This window comes from Lampetra fluviatilis, chromosome 9 (genome assembly GCF_964198595.1).
Source record: "Lampetra fluviatilis chromosome 9, kcLamFluv1.1, whole genome shotgun sequence".
NCBI classification, from domain to species: domain Eukaryota; kingdom Metazoa; phylum Chordata; class Hyperoartia; order Petromyzontiformes; family Petromyzontidae; genus Lampetra; species Lampetra fluviatilis.
Window position 1 is genome coordinate 8,637,682 of NC_136283.1, and position 23,035 is coordinate 8,660,716.

At 40.0% G+C, this 23,035-nt stretch overlaps 1 protein-coding gene across 3 annotated transcripts in view; it reads left to right on the forward strand.

The window, feature by feature from the left end:
- Window positions 1-303: 303 nt before the first annotated feature.
- The window catches only part of LOC144934185 (netrin receptor UNC5C-like), a 101,600-nt gene continuing 78,868 nt past the window's right edge, over window positions 304-23,035 (forward strand). For all 3 annotated transcript variants that reach the window (XM_078859747.1, XM_078859749.1, XM_078859748.1), the window contains exon 1: window positions 304-565. In XM_078859747.1, the coding sequence (XP_078715873.1) occupies window positions 557-565 (9 nt within the window). In that variant the 5' untranslated portion in view covers window positions 304-556. The remainder of the gene's footprint in view (window positions 566-23,035) is intronic.

The following is a 23,035-nucleotide window of genomic DNA, read 5'->3' on the forward strand; positions in this document are numbered from 1 at the left end:
AACACTGCCAATGCACCTTTCTCCCCCACTCTATCCGCTTGCTCCAAAACCCCAGGTCCCTCCTCTGCTCGCTCAACATCAGCTGCTTGGCTTCGTGCCCTGGCCACGGGTGCTTTATCAATCTCGTCGTCTTGCAATAAACTAATAATGCAAAGGCTGCCATTGGCTTGCACGCTCGCCTCCCCACCATTGGCTGTAGCTAAATCAAGCCGAGCCCTCTTTTTGTCCGCGATGGGTTCCCACCCCTCCGTTCCTCCCTCCCCTCCCGTGTGTTTATTCCTCCTCGAAATCTCCGCTCGGCGGTTCAGTCGTTCGCGGAGGCAACGTCGGGGGTGGGTCCCTAGTGCGTGCGCCCCCGCAGTTCGGTGGCGGCTGTAACCCGGTTAGGATGCGTAATGCTGCAAGGCGCGTGTTCTGTCCCCTGCTTGACCGTTATCCCGAGCGCTGTTCACGATGCATAGACTAGGAGCCCGCGGTGGCTTGGACTATACTGAACAGAGGACAATGATGCTCAACTTACTCTGTGTGTTCTCGACCCTCACAGCAGGTTTTGCTAATGGACAAGGTACTGTGATGGCTATACTTTTTTGTGTGTTTGCAATTACACGTGGTTTTTTTTGATACATGGTTTAAGGATGTTTTAATTTAACACGGAATACGACTGACACTTTTTTTGTGTTACATTTCTGATCTCTCCACTCTGGCGTACATGTAAAAAAATGTTTTATGTATACCTTATAACCATAACAAATATAGCAATTTCTTTGCTTTGAAGTGGTATCATCCTGCATAATACATGTGTTTTATTGCGTTGTCGTTAATTCACGAAGCACAGATATTTAATGTTCGAGAAAAATACACGGATATTTAGCTTCAGTTGATTTTCGTGTCAGAGGTGTGGCTTGTTTTAATCAGACGCATCTGATTTAATATCATGACAGATACTTAGTGCATTGTTATGTCTAAGGTGAGTGATCCATAAAGTGTGATTAGCCTATTCGGTTGACGCGTATTGAAAAGGACAACATGTTGTGATGTTACGTGTCTCTGCTTGACGTATTATGAAGGATTTGCAATGTGTTTAATTACTTAATGACGTTTTTATCAATTCAGGCTCTCATTGCACGAATTCCATTCCTGCATATGGTACATTTATTTCAAATGTATAATCTAAATCATATTTCGTAAGCAACACATTCGGCTTCTAAAATCACGGCGATACTCGTTTTAACTGAACACACTCAAGTGTTGAACTGCCTTTCATCGTTTCGTATAAGACCATGCAATTTGTTTAAACACAGCGATAATTAAGCCCGTGTCGTCAAGCATTTGGCCATAAAAGGTATCTTTCCCCTCGTGAGCTATGAGCCTTTAAACGATTACATTTCGAGCGTAGCATCTGTAAACCCGGAGCATCACCTGCAGCTGGGGGTTGATATACGACTGCCTACCCGATGTTTCAAGATGTGTTTAGCATCACTTACACACGCGCTCTTGAGGACGCACTTTGCACAATCGCGCACCGCGTGCCGTATGTGTTTCTTTCCTGCTCTCCCCCCCACATCGCGGTAAATACGAGTCAATACGTCATTTGCATGACTATTTACACCCATAGATGACCGCACTTGGCAGGCTGCTGTCCGGCTTAATTGTCCTCCTTGTGTTTACGAAAACATGTTGTGCGCTGCCTCTGCTGTGTTGAGTTGTTGACCATAGATGCGAGTTTACTCATCCGTGGGCTCATAGCAGCTGTGTTACGATACAACAGATTAAGAAATGAAGGACTTCAAGTTACAATAAGAGCGCTCTCTCTATCCTATGTTGCTGATGGTGAAATGTATAAACTATGTAGATCTTGAGCTGAAATGGATTTTTTAGAGTGGGCATTAAATCTGCAAATAATTAATCTCTCTCCCAGCGTGCAGTGCCTTTTAAGACTTTAAGAATGCTGTCTTGTGCGTATATGCAATCCCATTGGAGGACAAAAAAAACTGTTTATCACAGCAGAGCTTTTCATTCCATTAATTTCCTTGGTGGATATGAAGCTTTGCTGATATGGCTGTAAAAAAATTATGTAATGGAAGATAATTTATTGTATTGTATACTGCCGTCTGGCAGGAAGTATTTACAAATAAAGTGCCGTGTATAAATTAATAACATATTTAATGGATGCATTGCATTCTGTGCATATGCTGTGGTACCTGTGTTTCACTTGTCATGTTTATCCTATGTATTAGACAAACAACAGCGTGTGCGGTAGTTTAAAAAAAAACGTTCAGAACATCGAATGGTGTTTTCTTTGTGTTGCCACCTTCGCTTTACTAGAGATTGGTTATTTTTAGATGAACAGTCTGCTGTCATTTTCCATTTCAAGATTTATAATCTTGGTCTTTCAACCACTGCCCCCCACCATTCACATCCCTGTTGCCCCCTACCCAGCCCTTGATCCCCTCCTAGCCTTCCCTCCTCCACCCCACCCCCATTCACATTCATACCAAAAACGAGTCTATTGTGTGCGCAAGTGCCGGTGATGATTTTGGAAGACTTATTTTGCACGCTTGTTGCGTGCCAAGCGCACATGAATGAAAACCCTCATCGACATTGTCTGGCTCTAAAACAAAATTAAATATTGGCACAAGCCGATGCACAAAGCTTGCAATCCAATTTCCTTTACAATTGACAATGAAACATATAAGTAGACGATTAAATCTATATTTAAATAGCACATGCTGACAAGACTTATGGTCAGCAAATGAAACATTTCACTTAAACATGTGGTTTATTATTTATTTAATATACACTTTTGTATTAAATACATCATTCTAATATATGTTGGAATAATGTAGGAATTTTAGTATGCATATAACAAGAGTGAGTTTGGAAATAGAAATCTCCTCAAGCGAACACCAACAAGATGTTCACCTTGACGTGCTGTTATTTTTTTATACTCATAAATATGAAATGAAAGATGTAATTGTGAAATCGCAGCGGGGAACTTCGACTGTCTAGCGTACTGAGGCACCGACTTCCTCATAAAACTACAACAATCCTACATTGATTTTATACTGATGGGTAAACTTTAGATTTCACAATCTGAGTTTACACCTGAGGATCATTGAAGGTAAAGTTAATTAAAATATTGTAAATTTTCTGAAGTTGAATTCATATTTGCATATGGTTGGCTGTGCGCATAAAAAATATATCTAAACTTAGATTCTAGATTTGTTTTAACAAAGGTGCATGTATTGGGCACATCTTTTTCGGCCAAATTAGTCACCACTTATTGACCCCCATTTAATGCACCTAAAACATTACATTTTGTCTCGTGATCATTACATTATGCTTATAGTGCAATTATCAAAACACAATGCATATTCTACGGCCGTATGCCCTATTTTCAGGCGTCTAATAACACGGATCAAATGTGTTTTTTTCATATCCACAGTATAGAGTAAAAACAAAGGAAGACTTCGTTTTTTCCTGATCCCCCATCCCTTCCCAAAATTCAATACATGAGACTTTTGTTCAGCTCTATAAAAACAAATCAACCCATAATTGCTTGGACACATGCTGCATGTTTCATTAAACATTTAGTTGGATTATCATGTGCATGGTTTTATGACATTTTAATCTAAAACGGATTTTTTGCTGCTATGGGCTAAAATACTGGGATGGGTCTTTTAAAAACCTCGAGCTCCGTTTCAAGTGAGAATTGTAAAATCTTCGTGGTGTGCCACATGTAGTTTGCTGAAGGGAGTTCTGGAAGGTACTCATGTGTTTTTACTGGGCTGTATAGCTTGCCACACTAATGCATCCTAGTTGATGCCAATTAATACTCAAAACATGAATCAATTATTTGCACAGTATTCAGGGTTATTGTTTTAAACCCTCGACAAATATGCAGTGCCATAAAGCTGCTGGTTCATGATTTTTACTGCTTCTTATATTGAAGATGATGTATAATTCATTATTCTGTAGTGCTTGTGATCCCCCCCTTGAATTATAGTAATGTAGAGCTTATAAAATGTAAAATCGAATTAACTCTTTGGTCATATATTTCAAAGCTGCAAGCTAATCAGTCGCAAGGCATTTATATATCTTTTAAACAAAATTAAATACAAATATTGTGTGAAAACATAACCAGGATATATCAATTATGGCATCAATATGCATGATAGATGACTACATAGTAGCATATGTTTAAGTTGACAAAAAATACATGTCATGTAGCACCCAGACAATGTTGATGGGAAAGGAAAAAACACGTGTGAATCTGTTCGTCTGCCTTTTTGTCCATCAAGAGGAACGGTCATGGTATACCAAGGATAGGTGAGTGGTGGACAATGTTAATCTCCATTGTCAATCTTAAGGCAGTGGTGGACAGTCCGAATTTTTATGTGAGAATGAGCGACTGCATAGGACAGCCTTCGTGTGCGTACATTATTTTAAATATAGTTTTTTGGTTATACATTTATACGGCTTTAACAGATTTACCTCAATAAAACAACTCAATATGCACAGATAATTTAGTCTATTCAATACCGAAAACAAAAACCCCCCAAACAACCAGAAATGGCGATGTTCACCATAACATTTACTCAAATTAATTGGCTTCACCAGAAATGGACGTTCGAGGCTGGTGACAGAATGGCAGCCAAGGATGGAACTCACCCGAGAGGATGACGACGATAGGGTATGGATCTGTGAAAGCAGCGTGTATTGGCAGGAGCGAGATGGATATAATTGTATTGCAAAGCCGTGAGAGATGTCAGCACCATTTTTGGCAGGTGTTTTTCCAACGGTGGATGGATCAAGACTAATACTGATGGTGGAAGAGAACATAGCTTTATTCAGAAAATGGTAAGTTTGTAAAACGTATATTTTCACAATGTCCTTTTAAGCTGGATTTACAGTAAATAAGGATACAAAGCTTAAACTAACAAGTGACTCATTCTATTATGCAAAAGCGAAAACATCAAAACCCTCTCAGGTCTTTTTTTACATCCCCAAACAGTAAAAAAAAGGAAAATGGTATTAACCACCGAAAATCAGAAGCCCTTCATATATTTTATACAACGAGGCTTGCGTAGCCCATTTAAAACTGCACAATTTATCACCACATTACCATGCAAGTCTTGGAACAAGGCATCTTTTTTTGCACTAGTGATAAAATTGCTAGATAATCTGCACCATACGGTCAGTCTTCTCTGCGAGAACAATGGGGTTGGTTTTGTCCCCTTTTGCTGTCCGTTCTGATGAGCTGATTACAACCATAGACACGCAATGTGGGCGTTTGTCCCACTGGATGGGGGGCTGGAAGCGTGGCTGGATATCACATGCTTTCTGATAACCATGCCAACCCTCAACATGCCACCGCTAAAGATAATATATTTCATGATTTTTTTTCAATTCTTGGGAATTAAAGCCTATTTATACGTTCGAAAATTTTAGTTATTAAGTTTTATGTCAACATGTTTTTAGACGTGTGTGCATTATCAATAATGAATGTGTGCACTTCGAATGAAGCAAAATGGTGTTGCTTAATGAGTAATGGTTATCATTGTAAAAAAATAGCCTACATTTTTCCATTTGAAATAATAGTTTACTTATAAATTCACTCACATAAATGATACTCCTAGGAAAATAATTTCAAGCCATTTACTAATCCAACTGCATGAAGCCTCTCCGCCCCATGCCGTGTCAGTCTGGGGATGTTTAACCATACTTCACTACGCTGGTCAGTCCAGGATGCTGAAGGGAAGGGCCAGGATACCATTTAAGCCAGCACTCGTCATGGCCAGGAATCCAATTCGGGTCACCAGGTTCCTAGTGCAGTGACCTAACCACTGTGCCACCGCTCTACCAGCCTCAAATTATTGTGGACTAAATTATTAAACAAAAAACCTTTACATCAATGCTTGTTATAATTGAACATCAATTATTTATTTTCTCAAACTATGCATTTCAGATGTAGCTACAGTTCATTAAATACTTCAGTTATATATTCAATTCACGATAAACCTGGAAATTGGTCATTTTTGATACCACAGGAAAAAAGGTGACCCATTTGACTAATTAGGGTTCAATGCAGGTTAATATCATATTTGATCCCTGTGTATGTAACGAGCATTCACTGCATGACTTTTCTCATCTGAATGTCAAACATGCAATACGTTTCATATCATAGGACTTTCATTAGCCTGCAGTGTATGTATATAGTTAGATTGAACGACACCCATGCATCATAAATAGCGCAGATGATTTCGCCCAGCTTCTCCATTGTTTACTGTGAAGCAGACACATTGTGACATTCACGCTCACTTTGAGAAAGCAACAAGCCAAAATAATAATTGCATGCCAGAGCATTGCTGCCTAGTCAAATGTGTTTTTTGTAGGCAACAAGTTTCAGTCTAGGCTTCGACAGACAAGTTGATGTTTGTTACGAATATCAGACAATGTGATTAACTGCTCATTCTTTGGTTCCATAGCTTTCAGTGCTTTGATGCAATACATGGTGTTCTCTGGGTAGCCATGCATTCGTTTTCAGAGAGGATTGTCAAAAGCTATTTGTAAGAAACCCTGGGACAATATCTGATATGTGGGCTGGCTAGGAGATGCCCCCATGACCTCCAAGTTGTCACACACCCTCATGAAGTATAACTCGCATAAAAGAGACGTTTCTCTGTATTGTGAATAATAACACTGTAACCATTTTTTTTGTTCCTGGGTAGTAAGTGTTATTTGCAAATTGCTTATGCCTCAAAAGTACAGAAAATGCTATTATTCCCCACAAACTTTGCTTTTTTAACCAGGAGAGTGATATTTTGAAATTTACATATTTTCCAGAACATTCCAGATAGATTCAGTGCTGAGTAAACTTGGAGTAACTCCTAGAACATTTTAGAACTTTCCAGTAATATAAATAGTAGTATAAATACAGGGGCCTTAAGCCCACTAGTTCAATCTAGTTCCAGTTGCTGAAGTGGATACATATCTGCATTTTTCTGAGATGGCATCAAGAGGCTGCAAGCATCCGGCAGACGCATTTTGCTATGTCTGCGGCCAATTTATCAAGACAAGAGCGAAAAAGTACACTGTGGAAGCATCTGCTAAGATGTGTAAGGTCTACAAGGCATATTCCGGCGTGCCTGTCGGGGATCAAGACAAACACTGGGCACCTCATTTCACCTGCAAACAATGCAAAACAACTATGGAAGGTAAGATGGGCAATTGTTGCTTGGAATTTGATGTTATAAAATTTGTTAAAATTAGTAAAATTGTAAAAGTTGATTTATTTTTAAATGTTTTACAATTTTCAAAGCTATTGAAAAAATATATATGAAAAATGTTGTGAGAATCTCTTACACATTAGTCATGGATGAAATAAATGTATTTTTTGTAGGATGGTACAGAGGGGAAAAAGAGAGCCATGAAGTTCGCTATTCCAAGAATTTGGAGGGAACGCACTGACCACTCAAGAAACTGCTACTTCTACATGGTTGACCCTTCCTAACGTCGGACTGGCAAGAATACACCAGCTATTACATATCCGGACCTTCCTTCTTCCATCGCCCCAGTGCCACACCACCATGAGCTCCCCGTACCCACTCCTCCGGAGAGAGAGCAGCCGTCTTTCGAAGAGAGCAGTCGTCTTTAGAAGAGAGCAGCAAGTCAGAGAGTGAGGAAAACTTTGTAGATCCAGATGATAATTTCAGAGGTGGAGCTGAGGAGAGAAACCCATATGACGCCAACCAAAAAGACCTCAACGACTTGATCAGAGATCTTGGTCTCACCAAGTCCAATGCCGAGCTTTTGACGTCTCGGTTCAAGCAGTGTAACTTATTGGATGAACGTGTGCAAGTCGCAGATCATAGAAAGCGTCACCTACCTTTTTGAAGCTTCTTCACCCGTCAAGATGGGCTCTACTTCTGCCACAATGTGACCAGTCTGTTCGAGGCAATCAGAATCACCTGTAACCAGCAAAAGTGACACCGCTTCATTGACAGCTCATCCAGGAGCCTCAAAGCCGTGCTGCTCCATAATGGAAACAAGTACCCGTCTCTTCCCCTGGCTCACTTGGTGCACCTCAAAGAGGATTACAACAGCATCAAGGCCTTGCTGGATGCCTTGTAGAATGATGAGTATGGCTGGTAGGTCATCGGAGACTTCAAAATGGTGGCATTCCTGATGGGTCTCCAAGGCGGTGTTACTAAGTTTCCCTGCTATATTTGCCTTTGGGACAGCAGGGACACCGAGGTGCACTACCACAGGCGGGACTGGCCACAGTGGATCGTGTTCTCTGTGGGCAGGAACAACGTCAAGTGGGAGCCACTGTTGGACCCTCGAAAGGTCCTGATGCCACCACTGCACATCAAATTGGACCATATGATAAGTTTGTTAGAGCTATAGATAAGGAGTCGGAAGCCTTCAAATACCTTCAAGACTTCTTCCCTAAGCTGTCTGAGGCAAAGGTCAAAGCCGGTGTCTTCCTTGGACCATAGATAAAGAACATCCTGGAATGTAATTAATTCCCCAAGAAGCTCACTAGTAAGGAGAAAACGGCTTTGAACAGCTTTGATGCAGTGGTTCGTGGCTTCCTGGACAATCACAAGGTCGAAAACTATGTGGAGCTGCTTGAGACTTTGGTGAAGAACTATGGCACAATGGGCTGTAGGATGTCCCTCAAAGTCCAAATTCTTGATGCTCATCTTGATTAATTAAAGGAGAACATGGGAGCGTACTCGGAGGAGCAAGGCGAGCACTTCCACCGGTATATACTGGACTTTGAATACCGCTACCAAGGACAGTATAACGAGAACAATATGGGAGACTACATTTGAGGTCTGATTCGTGAAAGTGATTTACAGTATAGTCGTCAATCTCGAAAAACTACTCACTTCTAAATCTTTTGTAGTAAATTTTTATTACTTTAGTATAAGATTCATATGTTGTTGTTTTCTGACTTTACGTGAACGAAAAGACACAAATTCGCCCGTTTTCTCATTGAAAATAGGTAAATTTCAAAATATCACTGTCCTGGACACAAAAGCAAAGTTTGTGGGGAATAATAGCCAATTCTATACTTTTAAAGCATACGCAATTACGAAATAACACTACCCAGGAATAAAAATTGTGTTACATAGTGTAACAGAAAAAAACATACGGTAGCAACAACATAGGGAAACCTCGATTTAAAGCTTTCATGACTGCAGGGATTCATCTTCTTGGTTCTTTCGGTAAGGTCACGTAGAAGAGAAGTAATAAAATAATAAAAATAAAACATAATAAAATAATTCTCACGACGTTTCGGCCACAACACCTGAGGACGGCTGCTTGCGTTGTGGCCGAAACGTCGTGATAATTATTTTATTATGTTTTATTTTTATTATTTTATTACTTCCCTTCTACGTGACTTTACCGAAAGAACCAAGAAGATAGGGAAACCTTAGAACAATTGCACAATCTTGCCTGAATTGGTCTTTTCAAGTGATTTACTGAAACGAGCATTGTGCACGGTGCCACTTGATGCTTGTACGATGTTAATTTGTTTTGTACATTCCCCATTATTTCTCACCATTATTTGTGTGGTTGTTTTTCACATGGAAATTATAGCGAGAACAAGGGAAACGGATTCAAACTTAAAATTAATAGTACTGTTAGCAACATTGTCATTAAATAACATAGACATAATTGTAACATTTCAATTTTTCTCATATTTAGATGTTATATATAAATGAAAAACGAATATTTATGCATGAGGAAGTGTAGGCAAGAACGGTTACATGACAGAAGGGATTATTAAAGAAACCCTTCTGCCTTTTTAAAGATAATGGTGTGGAAAAATCCACGTTTTTAGTACACACTGTTCTGTATTCTATTCCACCCAATTTGTCTTCTTAAAATGCTGGGCTGAGACACTGAAATTTTGCAGATTAACTATTTCATAGCACACATTAACATTACAGGGCAGTGCAAAACTGCACATTGTTTTCTCAGTGCACAGTTTTGCATTGATTTAATACATATCTAAGTGTATTAACCGTGAGTAAAATTAGGCAAAACTATACAGCATTGTTACCTACATTTGTGTTACTGGAATAAATATTCTATTTTAATGTTACGGTTTAATAAGCAATCCTCAATGTTGCTTTGTTTTAGTATGATACAAAAAGAGATGATGCATTGTGTATCATTCTCAATTCCCGGCATGAGCTTGCCTACATCTGAAAGAGCACTGTACAATTTAATCAGGATTTCAATGAAATGGATGATGGCTGCAGTTGTATGACAGCTGGAGAAAAATTATAAGCTCTATTGTCCAATGCAGCTTTCAACATGGGAAACTAATTAGGGATGCTGATTTGTGCATTCTCAATGACATCAAAAGCTGCATGACTGTGTGGGGTCATATCTGGTATTGCCACAAGAGTAATACATTGGTAGAAGGGCATGACATTTATTTTCAACATGGAATAACACTGATGACCAAAACCTTTTCAAATATATATTTTTATATTAAACTGCTCAGTAACATTAATTAGCATTAGTTAAAGACTGGCCTTTTCTGGGTTTAAATTAATCTCCTGTCCTGTCTGCTTAGTGTCTTTATTTGCCACCATGAATTGTAATGTGTTAAATATAGCCACACAGAATTGTAAAACGTGCCTTTTGTAGAAAATCTGATGGCTTTCAGGTGAAAGGTTTATATAGTGCTTTTATCAAACTTTCAGAATGTAATACTCCATGAGGACAAATCTTTATTAATATATACATTGGCTTTGCTTAATCCACAGTTGGGCCCATGACAATAGGCCCTTCTCAGAGAAGATTGAAAGGCCATGTTGAACTTTTTGGCTGACTTGTAATCTGATGGAGAGTCTTAAAGTGAAGCATTGAACATTTGTTAAATTCCCTCGAGCAAAGAAAATACCAAAGCAATTTGTTTTCCCGGGCTATAGCGTAGTAGTAGTAATGGTGGCCATTGGCCCGAACTAAAAAGTTGTCTTGCTTGTCTAGACAGCATCATTAATACAGAGTTTTATTAAATGAACCATATGTTTATTGGCAGTTTGTTAAATGAGCAGCCCTAATGAGTGCTCCTTATGAATATCAAGGGTAGTAGTTTATTACAGTGTGCTATGTTATATAACAATATATATTTTTCACTCGCTGCTTATTTTATCAGATTATTATATCAGACCCATGCACAAATAATTGCAATGAACGAGAACAGTATTGCCTAAAAATGTCGATTATTTTGCAACCAATATTATACATAATAGTGGTTTTTCTTTGGATTATATCGCGTGCATACAAATGTGCTAGTTGTAATTATTGGCGAAACGTCATACTCGAATTGTAAATGTTGTGGGTTTACTCTCCAAGACACAGGTGTGCTGTACTAGTAACGAATTAATGTTTTATTTACGTGACAAACCTTAACAATTGGCTGTGTCGGGTGGTGGCGAGTTTAACGACACATTTATATTTGCGTGATCGAGCAAAAACAACCTCTTTTGAATGTCTATTCTGTCTACAATATCATGATGGACTTTTGATGCATAAATGCATAGTGAGAGGAATATAACAGATCCACAATGCAGACTTACATTTTCTGTTCAGTCACTCGATGTATATGCAACCGTCTAATCTATAACATTCACTACAGCAAAGGCAGTTTAATGAACTCCTGATTAATACATAGCTAGGGAGTCAGATGTAAGTATTGAGGACCTAAATGTCCTGATGGACATTCTGATATCTTAAACAATGTAGCCGCATACAGACAAGACAAACTTATACTATGTTGTAATATTTTTTTCGTTCTTTTACTAAAGTTTGCAACGTTATTTTTGATCAGGAGACAAGAGTATGTCAGTATCATCATCATCATTTTCCTCCATGGTCTGCTAGAACCCCCCTACCGTCAAGCCGATATGATCCCTCATGGTCCCACGATGTAGTAATCCACTCAAGACCTGCACAGAGTTCATCTTATCGCTCTACCTCCATGGTAAACGTCCTCAAGGGCACGCTCCCTCCCTTGGCTGCCACCGACCATCATTCCTTGTAACGGCGTGGCCCCGCCTAAGCCCAAGTGTTACCTAAAACGTGGTTGTCATTCAAGTGCAACTCTTATTTCATCATCCGTGTCAGCCTTTTGACTTAAAAACAACACACAATGATAATTACGATGGTTACAATGTGGAAAGCCAAGACAATTTTTTCAGGTTTGTACTATTCAAAAAGTAGCTCTGTATTGCGGGTTTCAGGTAATTAATTGCTCGTTTTCAAGTGTGTGCAAAGAAGGAATGGGCATGAAGAGGAGTTCAGCACACATGGTTAACACCAACTCCATGGGAGGTCGCTCTTTTTTCCTGTTGTGGCTCTTGCGAGCTGGAAATCCTTGTCTCGTGACCTTCGCAATGTTGACTGGGTTTCAGTCTGGTCTGGAGACTTGCACATCTACCCACGCATTAAATTGAGTCTTCACTGCTTGCACTGGCATCCCTTCGTTTCATTTTCCTAATTATGCTGTTGATTTTACGACGACTGTATTTTAGTTTTAAGCATTGTGTTGTTACGCGTCTTGAGTTTTGCAGCATTTAGATGCTATATAAGTTGAAATTGTATTACATTGCATGAAGAGCCACACGATTGATGGGCTGCTAGAGCAGAGCGGGTTGGGTGACCTCATTGCAGTGCTTAGACAATGACATTCTCTCGCTTTGTAGAGCAGTGAATATGGAAATAGTAGTAGGTCAGTGATTGTCAGGAGTCCAGTGATGGTATAGAAGCAGCAGTGAGTCGGTGTCTCATCATCAATTGTCATTTAGATTTACACTGAATCCTGTAAAACCTGCAATGGCAGTCCTTGCGGTGCCACCTGCAGACCTGGTAACAATATTTTAACTTGGAACGCATTTGGATTTCATAAATGGATTTAGTTGTTTACACAAGTACTTCTGGACATGAAACAAAATAAAAATGTCTGGAAAATACATACAGGAACACGAGTTCAAATCTATACGGAACAGGAACACGACTTCAAAATTAGAAGGAACACGAGTCTTGCAAGTAAAGTTACAAGAGCTAGTCATACCCAACATATGTACAGGTATGCTGTGAAGCATTAATGCACTTTGTAATTTTATTTCAGCTCGTAGACATAGCGATGGTAATAAAATTGGCCATCGTCCTCTTCATCATGCTTATGGATAGGATATGTTTACATGTTAGGAGCTCGACAACATCATAGCCTACTTTTAACATAAAAACATATTACACAGCATCGGAGTTTTGACAAATCATACATATGCATAACTAGTAATATTGCATTGATCAGCGTTATTTGCATAATTCTAGTCTATTTTGCGGTGGAGCCGTAGCACAGTGTTTAGCGCACTCTGCTAACAACCCATCTACCTTCTTTTGATCCAAACCATGGCTAACATTAGTGGTGAGTGATATCTAAACTGGTCCTGGGTGCCCTACTTCTTCAAAAATCCTCACTGATCAGCATAGTGAAGCTATAAAGCTCTTTTTCACAGATATCCAGCAGCTCTAGATTGACAAAGAGCTTCATGGTAATACTAGCGGGAAGTACCCGGCGTTACCTGGGCGACAAAGACAGACATACACATCGACCTACACACACTTACAGACATTGACCCACACACACAAAGACATCAACTTCCACACACACACACATGGACTCACACACACAGACATCGCCTTTAGATACACACACATGGAGTTACACACACACGTGGACTAACACACAAACATGCACCTACACACACAAAGAAATGGATTTACACACTCACTTGGAGCCACACACACACATCGACTCTCACATACACACATGGACCCTCACACACATCGACTCACGCACACACACATAGACTCTCAGACACACATCGACTCAGACACACACATCGACTGACACACACGGACACATCGACTCACACACACATGCACGTACACACACAAAGAAATGGACTAAGACGGTCACATGGAGCCACACACACATATCAACTCACGCACACATCGACTCGCACGCACACATGTACTTAGACAGACATAAATATTAAGAAATGTGCAATTTTATTGTAAAATCTTAGTTGTCTACGCACACACTGACTAACGCACAACACAGCCGGCCGAGATGTCACCTTGGCAGGCTGGGGGCTGGGCCGCTCGCCCCTACAATAATACTATCTAAGCGCGATAATAATATCTCGGGGCTCTATAGTAGTAACAGGATGCATTGGGGTGGGGTGGGGAGAAGAGATCATGACACTGTGAAGAAATAACCTCAGCATTTTATGTGTTTTAGTTGCATGCTTAACGCGAATGAAAATTTGTGCCGATCGTGTGTGTATTGCTCGGGGCACCCCCTGTCAGCAGTGCAAAGTGTAAATTTATAAATGCTTACATTACTAATGCATTATAAGCACTTACCTTGTAGAGTGTGCAGGCAAATAAAAAAGGCCGCACACCTTGATGAGTGTTAACCGTGATGAGTGTTGTGCGCATGCGCAGCTTTCTGCGTTGTCCCACCCCGAGCAGTGAAGGGAAATAAATAAATAATGGTGCCACTACATTTATAAATATAGAGAAATCGCAAAAAAACGCTAATTAAACTAATTTCAAGGTGACGGACGGGAAAAGGAAATAGAGCTTGCCCACCGCAGGGCTTACGGCATGGTACCTGGCTAATTATTTTTACGTAAACCCCACCGTTTGAGAGCCAAATCCCTCGCAAGCGCGGATGCGCAGACAGACAGACGAACAGACAGACAAAAAATGAATGTTATAGGTAAGATAATGCTTCCCCTCGGATTATCACGATTGACTACGTACGGTGCAAAAGAAGTTCTATATACATTGTTTCAATATCAATGCCATGCCCAAGTACAGAAATGTATGCAGCCTAAGTTTGTACCCAACATCATAGTGTAGCACATTATCAGCACCTTGGCCAACAGACACATCTTTTTGATGGTAGTAAATTAGATAAACAAGCTATGTTGTTCAGACAAGGGATTTGTGGCCTCTTGATCCTATTTAAAAGTGCATGTTATTATGTTGGAAACAGAATTGTTGCAAATCGACTTTTATAATGACAAATTAACACCTATTTGTGGGAACGAGACCTTAGCTTGTTAGAGTAACTAATTTTGGACTGAATGCAAATTAATTAAACATTTTTATGGGAGGGAACATGAAAAACTATTGGATTTATAAAATTATATATTAAATATACCAGGATGACTATAAATAAAACAATCAACAGACCCACTTGTGCTGATGAATGTTGATCCAAATAAGTTATTTTGCATTTCAGAAGCCAACTATAATGTCTATCCAGCTCGTACAGATCCAAGGTTGTGAAATCTTCATTCAGAGCTTCATTCCATCAGCAGTGTGCAACAGCATACGTTATGCAGATCAGAGAAAGTAATGCACGTGCAATGAAGTTGTGGGGTCATGGGAGATGGCATGGACAGAAGTAGGGTATTTTAAAATATTGATCATTGGTGGCAGCAGGGTGATAAAGTGCAAACAATTTAACCTCAATGTTTTATCTCTCACTTTGTAATTTACTTGAAATTGTCATTGCTTGGGAAATCTGTTATGAGACTTCCCAAAAATCAATCGAAAGCCATAACGATTTATAATATTCTATTTTATGCCTTAACTAATTTGGTAAGATAATATTTGGGTCTTTCGGTAAAGTCACGTAGATAGGTTCAAAGAAAATAAAACAAAAGCTATGACGATTCGATCGCAACACAAGCGGTCGTCTTCAGGAAGAAGGGGGTTAGCTTCCAAAGGCAAACTATTTATAAGTGTTTGAAATGAGCATAGCCCAAATGTCAGCAGCCAATGTTAATGCAAGTGGTGGGCAGCCAACCCGACGGTGGTTGGTTTTCCACAATCAAAGGGCTGCCAGGTGAAAATTACCATGATAATGAGAGATTAGCATGTTAATGGAAGATCACAGAGCCGCAACCGAGGGGTCGGCACGCGAAGAGGCTGTATTAGTGTGAATCCAGTGAAAGCGCAAGTTTGAAATGGGCGTAAAGCACAACTAACATCGGAAGGTGGGAGGATGGGAACATCGTAGCCAGTTATAACTTAAACTGGTTGATAACGTCCTTCCAATGATTGCTCAGTTTGTACCCATCTTCTCGGTTGAAATTGTGTCTGTGTCTATATCTGGATGGCTTCATGAACGAATCTTTGTTGATAGCCAGTGGGCTTGCAAAGTACCTTCGTCATAGAGAAATCAATTCCGTGTGAGCCCACCGCATTAAAACAATGATCAGCCACGGCCGAGGTATTTTCTTTGAACCTAACTACGTGACTTTACCGAAAGACCCAAAGAATATAATCTGCAAATGTAAAGTCATCTAAACGTTTTCTCAGCTAAAACTGTTATTTTAGTATACTTAGCATTTATTGCCATTTCATTTAGTGGTATGCTCATGGACACTTCTGTACTATCCAGTCGAGTGGCGCTAAACTTTTTAAAACTATTTTTTTTTTAGCAGTTAAGGCCCAGTGAGCTCTAAAGCTCATTTTCAGAAGCAACCTGGCCACAAATGATAACTCAAGAAAGTGTATTGTGATATGGAAATGTATAGCAGCTAAATACTCTAAACGCATGTTTCTAAATGTGAAGGGAAAACTGGAGGACCCGGAGAAAAATCCACGGGATCACGCGGAGAACATGCAAATTAAAAATATACAAACGTCAGGGTAGGAATTGAACCCACGACCTCCTGTATACCAGGCAAGGTAGTTAACATCTCACCGCTGTGGTGCTATGGTTAGAGCACATAAGAGACGATCAGAAGTTTGTGTCATTAATCCTGGGCATTAATTTATTAAACCTATCTATTCCAGGTGTATAAATAAGTACCACTTTTTGAGCAGCCAAAAGTGGCTTTCCTATGAAGGAACTTGCTCTCAGCCCGACTGTGACTCAATATAAATTAGCCCCATCCCCATTGTGCATTTGAGCAAGAAGTCACTTTGACAATAATAATACATAAATGTATATCACTGAAGTAGCATTTACGTGATTTATATATGTTGCACATTATAGTATTATATTGTATGTTTGCTTATGATGCTTGGGACATGTGAGAAGTTTTGCCAATTCATTGTTAACCTGAAGAAATACATTTTACCAATGCACTGAAGGTCATAAAAAACAACCGTTTTTTTACATTCGTATGCCATTGTTCCAGAGTTGCACCACTGTGGTCTGTCGCTAAATTAGAAATTACCCATGTCAGGTGTGGTCAATGAAGGTGGTTGAAAAGTGCATCCCTGCAATTGTAATCAGATTGACAGTCCATCTGATTTAAGCAATTCACCAGTTACCTAGAGTGGCCATTTAAATTGTGTACATCCCATGGCAGTGCAGTGTTAACTCTAGAGTGCAGGTACAATAATGTGTTGTAGGACAACACTGCATACACAATGTTGTCTGCCTTTGGGCACCGACAATTGCCAGCGCTTGTAATGAAAATGTATAGATGAGCAAAGTGGTTGCTGTTTTTGCATTTGATGAAAAAAAAAGGCATTTCAATAGGTGAACCTGGGATTGATATGTCAGCATGCCAGTATTTTTTCAGCCAAATAATTAGTGATTTATTTACACCCTGCAATTCATTTTAATTTAGGTATAGCGTTAAAGATCCCCCTTTGTGAACTCCCTTTCCTCCCATTTTTTGACCACTTTTTTTCATCCAAGGATCAATATTGTATGACAAAGCAAATGGCGGGATAAACTTTACTTTCATCTGCAGAGCTGTTTACAGTCAATTTCCCATTGGGCCATGTATCAAGGACACAAATCCAGTGCGAGAAATTGTTACCATTGTGATGTTCAGTTGCAAAGGAAGCAACGTTGCCCGGGCTGTTCCAAAATCAAAGTGTCGAGCCATTAAAACAAAATTTCAGATTGTCCACAAAAAGGAGAAAGAGTTCTATTTTCCTTCAGTAACTGCCAATTTAGAATACCCAGACCACACCTCTATTCAGAGGGATTCTTTCATACAGTGTCCTGAAATTAACCTTATGGCGGTACCCCAGGGTACCATAGGCCCCCGGCTCTCCCATAATGTCCGTCATGAAGTCTTTTTTAGTCTGTTGATGGTCGGCGATGCGGCCATCGACTCATCTCGATGAGCTGTACACGATGCACTATTCAAAGTATAATTTTTCGATAACGGATTTTTGTATGCTAATGTTTGGCGTTTCGACATCGCGGAGTAGCACTGATTTTGGATTGATTGGTATCCCAGTCGCGGAGTTAAGTACACCCCTGTAAAAAATAGTGTCCCAGAAATAAAATATTTAATTTCGTCGGCCATTTTGTATTATTTGGAACCCCGGGGTACCGCCATAAGGATCAAATGTTTAGGGTCTATTATCAGCACAGACGGTTCAGAGCCCAGTGTGAAACCACTGTTAATGTGTGCTATAAAGTAATGCATTGAAAACAAAAAATCCCATCACAAAGCACTCTGCTCGGAAAAAGGTCCAGAATAGATCTATCTCAGCTGCACAACTAAACTACTGAGATCAAGAAAAGAGATCTGAAACGAAGATAATAGCAATGGATACAATTGCACTAATTGTATCAGTGGATACATTTTATGTATCATTACTGACAATTCACTGTTTATCACAATTGACATATGCAAATTCACCTGCATATACTAATCGCGTCTCGCCAATTTAATTAAGTCAATTAAATTGGCGATACTGTGGTGGCAGAGGTGCACAAGTAAAAACAAATTCAACAAAAAGGCAACGTTTTTTTGGAAATGGCCCTTCTTTGTTGTTCTTTGAAGAAGAAACGTTACCTGACACGTCACCCACTATGTATTTGTCGTTTTGAAACAGTATTTTTGACGAACGTGTTGAGTTTTCATTTTACCGAGTGGTCTGATTGGGTTGCAACTGGACAAAATGCATTCAACAGTACTGTGCTTGACTTCTGTATGTGCCACTCACAATGCATGAAATATCCATCTCACCTTAGCTGTTGTGATATATCAGCATCAATTTAGCAGGTGTGCTGTTGGTTCACATTACCTGTAACCATTTCAGTACTCACTTGTCAGTGGTGGTGATAAGCATGACGTGTACAAGTCTTGTATGGCTGTACATGGATTGCCACGCTGAGGATATGCATACGGTTTTTAAGAATGCAGGACTATCTCCGATGAAGAATATTTGCTGGTTTTTGGGGTTACATAAGCGGAAGTTCAGGTTGCAAACCTCTTTAAAAAAACTCAACAACAATGTTTTCAATAACAGGTGACGTTTCAGGCAATGGTCCTTATTAATTCATTTCTCTCCGAAGCAGAGACATTTCCCAAAACGTCACCTTTTATATATAATTACATTTCAGGATTGTGCTATCGATGAATATGCTTATTCTTTGTGCTCGTACACCACTGGCAACACAGTATCGCAGACATGTTTTGTATTCTCGTGCAGTGAAAAGGGAGCACTCTCGTAAAATGTGTGTTTATTTAACAACTTGTAATTTGATAATACAGTAATTAATTGTCAATTGTACACGAAGTGAACATACTACATAGGTTAACCCCAAATCATGATTATCAACATCATCTGCCATGACTGATATACTGCTGGATTAAGGCCTCCCCAAGTCGCTGCCATCGCTTACGATGCAATAATCCACCGAGCACCGACACGTGAAGTAAACCTTGAATATACTTATGCTATTCTTAATTGTGTCATTCCGAACGCCTTTACATGAGAGAAAAAAATCATTTGATAGAACATCTTTCCTATTTTTTTTACTGGAATAAAAGGCAGTCAGTTGATTAATATACAGCCTAATTTGTCAGACATTCACTTCATACCTTAATTAACTTTAAGGACTTTCAAAAGGGGAGCCAATGTGCCATCAATACATGAAACTAGGAAAACAATATTTTTAATACAAAATCACTTACAGTATATGGTTGGCTTGTATTGAGTCCAAGTCATTTAAATTTTAATGCAAGGGACTGTTAAAATACAGTATAATTATCTGGCCATGTAATGTCTGCAGCAAATAAGTTATTTCTGCACTATAGCATCGTTATACATTCAGGGTGTAATGCCTTTTGTTGATACATGGGTGCAATTAAAGGGGGGTGGAAATACTACTTGATGATTACCAGATAAAGAATACAAAACAAAGCAATTGACTACATATCATAAATTTACAAGACCAACCCACAACATTGTCTTCTTAACTTCTGGCCAAGAAACTCTGAAATGTATGGCTAATACATGATTTTAAGGGCACCACAGTGGCAAGATGTTAACTATCTCGCCTGGTATACAGGAGGTTGCAGTTTCCATCCCGAACCTGACGTTTGTATATTTGGAGTTTGCATGTTCTCCCTGTGGTTGCGTGGATTGTTCTCAGGGTCCTCTGGGTTTTCCCTCCATATTTCGAATCAATGTGCATTTATAGTATTTGGCTGCCTTAAATTTCCACAAAAGCCACTTCGTTGAGCTCTCATTTTTGGCCAGGTCGCTTCTGTAAAAGAGATATACAACTCAGTGGGCCTTATCTGGCAAAATGTGTATTTTATTAGAATAGTTTATTTTACCTTTTATACATTTTATGACGAGCTGTTGGTCACATTATACTCGATACAGTTTGAATTTATTATGCTGATATTATGCCCAGTAGTTTAAATTCAGCTGTATATGTATATTTTACAGACTTTCAATTTATGTTAGTATGGAGGTGTCATATTGTGTATTGGAGGTTGGCCCATTGAGATTTACCAATGTGATGTTCACTTGAAGAAGCCCTGCAGTGAACTGGTGCAGTCCACAGTGAAATAAAACACAATTTTCAATGTAAACACTTGCACGGCTAGAGCAACGGTCATCCATTTGCAAACATGAAGAAGCCTAATCCCTGAGAGCATCTGCTAAAATTTGATTTCTCTACCAACCACTGTTCTAAGGACATTCTCCGCAACGTTACCATCTCATGGGCTTGTGGATATTCCTTATGTACTTTACTTACATCGAGTTCGTATTTGCTCCGTCTTGCAAGGGCTTGCCAAGGCAAAGCAATGAGATGCAGAATCCCAGCTACAATTTGTTCTTGAGAAAAAAATGATAAATGGGAATACATACACATACACTTGAGGTTGGCATTATAATTTTCTGGGAGGTGAATGTATCTTCATGTGGATGATGTTGATCCTCATTTAATACAGCCGGGATAATGTACACACCCCAGTCCCCAGCACTGGTTATAGCATTGAATACAAAGCTGTAGTCTGTGAGCTCTGTTACGAGCATCCTGATTACACCTACCAGCATCTGAAGTACTATATCAAGTATTGTACTCTCTCCTGACTTCATCTGTTAGTCATTGAAGCCCAATGCCATATCTTCAACATGCAAATGTAAACCTCTGTTCTTTGAACTATAAGGGAGTGTGACCAAATATTCCACTGTTGGGCAGCATTGAAGCATCAAACGCTGTTCCCTCTTTTGTATCATTCAGCCGCACGATAAGGATTAATTAAGCCCGACTTGGCTAATTGGGCATCCCCCTAGATGATAGTGTACTATAAAAAGCTCTACGATCTACAAGAACATTTAGGGTGCAGTGGACAAAAGCTACTTATATGCATGATTGAGGTCAGCTGCAGCATCAACCCCAGCAGAGAGTTATGTCTATCAGTTTGCAGGTTTGAGTCATTGTCTGGTTGTTTGTGACCCCGTGAAGAATGTGCCTGATTTCTGAATTCACACATAGGTCTGTAATCCAATGCATCGTATAAAGAATGACAAGGCAGATGTCCCTGACGTAACAAAGCCAAATGCCATATCTTCAGCATTATGGGCTGCATTATCTATCAGGTAAATGTGTCGGCATGCAAAGCTGATAAAAATATATCCTTTAAAGTCTTGGAAGATGTTGCATGTAGAGTTTGCTTTCATTATCACCAGCTGTGATCAATCCACTGCTGGATGAAGGCCTTTTTTAATGAGCCATTGCCATCTCACAATTGTGATGTAATAATTCTCTCATCGCCTGCACACAAATTGATCCGTGTGCTCAATCTCCACAGTATGCTAGCCCTCAGATGCATACTCCTTTCTTTGGTCGTATACTTAAAAAAAAAGAATTTGCAAAAGCAACTCCAATTAATTCACAATGCAGAATTTCGTCCGGTTCACGAGGCAGAATTGGTGGAGCCCCATTCGGATGAAAAATGTCACAGCCATTCGTTTGCCAGGTGAGGAGTGTCGATGGGAATCGGGGGTCGCTGATTGGTGCACTCTCCCTGCCGACGGACCCGATCCGTCTCTTGCGCCATTCGCCGCGAGTTGTCGGTGACGTGAACCGCGGCGCTCGTGCCAGGCTAGGTGCACTTTGAGGACACGTGAAGTGGCGAAGGCTCGCTGCTGGCAGAAGGTCACAGGACAGACCCGGTCATCTCAGTCAATGCATAGCTTAACCCATAGCTTCTGGGTCACGCACACAAAGGCAAATATCTCCCGTATAGCCTTAATAGACCGTTGGGGCAAGGGCTTTTAAGGAGCACCTATGAAGGCCGGCATGGAGCACGAGGGGGTGAGTGGCCAGCACCACGCCCGGCAGCCTTTGTCTCCCCAGGGGCAATGTTAACACACTGCACCAAGTACTCATTCGAGGCTGATTTGACCTAGGGGAGGCCCAGGACCAGTTCAGATTCGTCACTTGGATGGGAATCGAATTCTGGAGACCGGGTTAGTAGTGCATCGTTGCTAACCGTTGCACTACCGCTCACGAACTGCATGCTAATGTACGTGTGAGGCTTGTTCTGCCCTCAACCATGGTGTATTCAATGTACGGTGGAGCGCCAAGTCAGCTTAGTTTAGCGCTATGCAATAATGATGATCTTCATAGTTTCTGACCGATGATCCCATAACCCCACCCACCAACTCATCGCACTAACCCTATCCTATGGCGATC